This window comes from Saccostrea echinata, unplaced genomic scaffold, assembly GCF_033153115.1.
Source record: "Saccostrea echinata isolate AGI-Se365-2 ecotype Australia unplaced genomic scaffold, CSIRO_AGI_Sech_v1 ptg000007l, whole genome shotgun sequence".
Classification (NCBI taxonomy): domain Eukaryota; kingdom Metazoa; phylum Mollusca; class Bivalvia; order Ostreida; family Ostreidae; genus Saccostrea; species Saccostrea echinata.
In genome coordinates, this window is record NW_026889756.1 from 4,576,335 (window position 1) to 4,581,686 (window position 5,352).

The 5,352-nt window shown below is 34.4% G+C and overlaps 1 protein-coding gene across 1 annotated transcript; it reads left to right on the top strand.

Annotated features, from left to right (window-relative positions):
• The first annotated feature begins 209 nt into the window (after window positions 1-209).
• On the top strand, window positions 210-4,464 carry LOC133180746 (F-actin-monooxygenase mical1-like). The gene is made up of 7 exons (XM_061315216.1): window positions 210-514; window positions 1,143-1,350; window positions 2,041-2,154; window positions 2,477-2,575; window positions 3,088-3,602; window positions 3,825-4,030; window positions 4,119-4,464. The coding sequence occupies exons 1-7, from the start codon at window positions 275-277 to the stop codon at window positions 4,192-4,194; spliced, it is 1,458 nt and encodes a 485-aa protein (XP_061171200.1). The 5' UTR covers window positions 210-274; the 3' UTR covers window positions 4,195-4,464.
• The last annotated feature ends 888 nt before the right edge of the window (window positions 4,465-5,352 follow it).

The following is a 5,352-nucleotide window of genomic DNA, read 5'->3' on the forward strand; positions in this document are numbered from 1 at the left end:
ATTTAGATTGTGTACTGGGTCAGGTAAGGATCGAGCAGCCAAATAAGGAAAAAGGTGACAATCTGCTCCGAATATGGCAGGACCAAATAAATGTAGTATCAGTTTACACGTTTACACTATTAGTCTTTCGCAATATACCCGTGACTTCTAATGTATAAAAGAATCAACAGATCCCATTTGTTTAATAAACCTGTGCAGAATACATTCTAAACTCAACTTTTCACGTTTCTGCTATTCATGAACAGAAAATACGGATTTTAAATTTTAGCAAGAAATGAATGCTAACGAGATTTTTGAGAAGTTCATGAAAGCAGATGATTGTGGGAGCATTTTGGAATATTTTGATAACCTCTGTGACGAACTGGATTTGAAAAAAATTAAAAATAAATTGAAGCTGTTTGACCATTTTTCCGCTAAAGTGACGTCCTGGCGCGCCAGGCCACTTTTAAGTAAACTGACCAGAAAACGAACTTTTGAAGTCTATCAGAACAATCAAGGCTGTCAACACGCAAAGGTAAGTACAGGTACTCATTATGTATATTTACATCATTCTAAACATTATCAATACATTAATAACATGCCTAAATTATTGGGTCATTTTAAAAGAACCTTTCTTGCTGAAATTTCTTAGAAAAAATAATATCTCTTGATTGGGGGACAAGGCAAAATATGCGATTATGCAAACTGTATAGGAAATACACGATAAACTAAAAAAATGACACAAAAGCTACATTTTAAATTTGTCAAATTTTATCGATCTTTTTTGCCTAATAATGGTTTGAACATATTTTATTGTATAAATAATATACAAATGGTTTGAACACAAGTTCTAACATCTTACATGTACGAGGTTCTCACCATAAATGGCTACAACTGTCAAGGTCTATATATAGAAAAAAATTCTAAATGATAAATCAAATATGCCCTGATTTACACGAAAGTTTAGGACTATTGTCTGAGAGCTATTTCCCTTGTCCTCATTGGCGATCTTTTCCCGTTTCCTTTTTCAGAAGAGTCATGAATAAGAAGCTTTTTAGAAGTATCTTGTATCTTGTATCATACAGTATTCAATCATGATTAACCGCCTTACTCATACGTCCCTAGTTAAACTAAGTTCTTAAGACATTTTTATTTTTGATAAGATTTTAGTTATTGGTGCCGGGCCATGTGGCCTTCGAACGGCCATTGAGGCTGCGTTGCTAGGTTACAGAGTGGTTGTCATGGAGAAGCGCTGTTCCTTCTCACGTCACAACACCCTTCATCTCTGGCCGTTCGTCATCGAGGATCTAAAGAATCTAGGAGCAAAAGAGTTGTTTTCAAAGTTCTGTATCGGAGGAATTAGTCACATCAGTAAGTAAAAAAAGTTCAAAAAATTCAATATATCATTGAATATTTTGGAATATTCAATATGTTTGATAGCTGAATATGGAATTTATATTGAATTCACGAATGGAACAGGATTTTTTTTTTTTTTTTTTGGGGGGGGGGGGGGGTATATTTTCATGAGTGCGAAGCATGAGTGAAAATATCTAAAATAAAAAACCTGTTTCAAGAGTGAAATAAATTCCATTCTAGGCTGTAACGTCATAGTTGAACGGTTGAGAAGTCACATAAATCGAAAACATTATTGTAAACATGGATTTCAACAATATTTGGAGAAACTTTGGTAGTTAAAGTCTCTGCCAGGATGATTTATTCGCTTCCTCTACCTTATAAAAGGCCAGAGAGTATTCGAAATAAATAATTTTATGTTACATAGACCATACATAGGGATAGACAGATTTGATTTGTTTTACAGCAAGTAAAAAAAAACGTTTAGTGTGCAACTTTGCCACAATGTAAATGTTTTCAACTGGGAAAGAAGAGGGGGGTGGGGGGGTGTGCGTAATGTATCTATTGAATTCAAAACAAAGAACGGGGTGTATGTAAAAAGGGTAAGGGAGGGGTGTCCACAGTGATCTGTGAAGTTGAAATAATGTTTATTGGTTAATTGCAGTAGTTTAGTTTCGATAAGTCCTAAGATATTGATTTCCCTTTCAGGTATCCGGAGACTACAGAGTATATTACTTAAAGTAGCGCTGTTACTTGGGGTGGAAGTGCACACAAATGTGGCGTATGATGGTCTACTGGATCCGCCCCTAGATAATCCGGACGGTAAGTGTAGAGTCGTGACTAAATTTAAAGATTATGACAAGATAGATGTGTAAACTTTCTTTCCCATTCGCATTAATTACAGATGCAAGCTATGCTCCTATTATGTTCAGATTTAAGAAGAACTTCGTTTGTATGAAATTCTGATGAAATATTGAATGATATACTTAAAACATTCATTAATATGAATATTGTTGGCACCATGTCTGTGGTCTCATCCCCCGCAGGGAAACCGTGTTCAGAAAATTCAAAGTGTAGACATGGTTGTCAAGAAATGCAAACTACGAATAGAAATGAGGAGTATAATTTGTTTATTTCCTTACAGTGGGTTGGCGGTGTCGGTGTACACCTGAAGACCACCCCTTATCTGATTATCAATTCTCCGTCATTATTGGAGCAGACGGAAAAGGCGAAACGCTACCGGGTGAGTTCCCTAAAAAGATATAGTTTACTATAGTTTACTATGGTTAACTATACTTTACTATAGTATCAAAGTTTTGCTATAGTAAATCAAAGGATTTTTTACTATTGATTTCAGATTGTAATATTTTATGTTCTCGAATTCATACATGCACGTTTTTTATATTCAATGATTGAAACTATTACTTTATATTCACGTTTTATTTACAAATTTTTACATCACTGTTACCGAACTTAAGAGATTTGAGGCTTTGAAATCTTGAGAAAAATTCCAAGAGTAAATTTTCATAGTGAATCAAAGTATCAAATTATTTACTACAGTTAACTATAGTAAACTATAGTAAATTTTTGTAACGGTTCTAATAAATATATAAAAGTATATTTTACAAATTCATTGTCTGGATTTATAATCCATTGATATCAAAATACATGTATGTTCCTGAAACATTAGCAATATTTTAGATAACTTTGGTTCAAAACTGTACTTATCTAATTAAATTATTAAATTATCTACAGGTTTTGTTCGAAAAGAAATACGTGGTCCCCTAGCAATAGCAGTTACCATAAATTTTAAACGGAAGTATACCAGTCAGGAAGCCAAGGTTCAGGAACTGGGAGGATTAGCCGTGTGGGGGAAACCCGAGCATTTCCACAATCTAGTAAATAAGAAAGACATTCTGCTGGAGAACTGTGTTTATTATAAAGGAGAAACACATTATTTTGTGATGACTGCTTTAAAACAAAGCTTAATTAAAAATGGCGTTTTAAAATCAAACCAACCAAATGCAAAGGCATTATTAGCTCCGGACAATATAGACAAAGCTAAACTAACGGAGTTCGCCTGTAATGTAGCGGAAGTGTGTACGGACGGTCTACTTCCGGATTTAGAATGTGAAACCAATTATCGAGGTGAACCTGACGTCGCCATCTTTGATTTTACTGCTATGTATTATTCCGAGAGTGCGTCACGTGTTCTGGTGAAGAACGGACACAAACTGTTAATGGGACTTGTAGGGGATAGTTTGTTAGAGGTAAGTAGAATGTTAACTAATTCGATGTTAAGACCTGGGAGAAATTGATTTCTGAAGGTTTCAACGCTAGACATGGAAATCATTCAATCTTGAAATGGGGAAACATTTGTGGGCATCATTTGTTGGAGCTAATTTTCAAGTAATAAGTATATTATTTATCAACTCTTTTATTGTCTTCATATTAATTAATTCACCAAATATTTTTGTATCATTTTATAAAAGCCTTTCTGGCCATTGGGAACCGGATGTGGTCGAGGCTTCCTCTCGTCGTATGACGCTGCATGGATGATTCGTCAATGGACTTCCGGTGAGATGTCGCCACTTGAGGTCTTAGCAGAAAGGGAAACCATATACAGTCTTCTGAGTTCCTGTATGGCTGCCTCCGTGTGCAGTGATTACAACCATATGACGGTGGACCCGAAAACCAGGTTTGTTAAATACGTCCATAAATTATCGATAGTTTATATCATTTTTATGACAGTAATCTATAGACCAGCCTTTTTTGTTGTATTTTAGATATAACAATTGGAGCGATCTTGTAGCCAAAAGAAAAACACCCGAAATGGTTCGCCATTTGTGCAATACAGAATAGAACTATAAAGTACTAGTAAAATTGTGCACAGACGTGTTCGAGTGGAAATCCGTCCAAAGGAGACAAATTTTCCTGCTTGTAATGTTGAAGTGAGCATTATAAATTGAATGGCTTATTCACTTTTTATATCCCCAGCCGACCGGTCACACCTGCCGTGTTCTCCTTGTCCTTATCGGGCAAACGGAAAAATCCGTGGACAATTCAGTGTGAAAATATATGCCTAAAAATTTGTATGAAAAACATTTAACTAAATGATAAATTGTATTTGCTGATAAGGTCATTGTATCGGCCATAACATTTACAAAATATTGACATTAAACTGTTGATATTCTTGTTTCATGAATTTATTTGTCAATAGCTTGCCTCCTTTAAGAAATTGTTCAAACATAGAGCATGCTCTGGAGTATCGAATCAACCGGTAGATACAAACTCCATATGCAGCAGATAATGGTTTATTGCTACTTAAATAAGGGATGTTGACGATAGAAAAGTTGTAGTCATCACGTTTATCTAAAAGTTTTGTTGTTAGGTTGCAATTAACGTCTTTTTCTAGTAAAATATCCAAATATGAAACAAATGTATCAGATTCTGCGGTATCTTTTATTTCGAACTAAAAGGGATATGTCGAATCAACGTAGGAATGAAAATGAATAATGTTAATTAATAAAACGTCGTCGATATATCTAAATGTTGAATTAAAGGCCACGACAAGAGACTTTTTCTTTCCAGGACGTTTTTGTATAATTCTGCTTCATATGAATACAAAAAGAGGTCTGCTGATTATAAGCATGGGCACCATTAGTACCCTTGGGAATTCCGACAGATTATTGGAAGACTTGATCTCCAAAAAGTACATAGATACTGTCAATACGAAACTGGAGCATCTTTTTCAATATCAACTTCGGAGTACTTGTGTGTCAATAAGAATTTTTTTTAACAAAATGATTTTGTAAATAACCAATGACATTGTAAGCAAATTATCGAGTTCCGTTTTTATTAAAAAAGGAGTTGTCTACTGTGTATGATGTTAAAAAAGCCTGGACTTTATTTTATCGAGGGGGGGAATGGTTGCATAAAATGTTAAAAAATTCGTACATTTTAATGTTATTTATTTTGGTAAAATTTTGTGATCTCAATTTTTTAAAGTTTTTGGAGTTT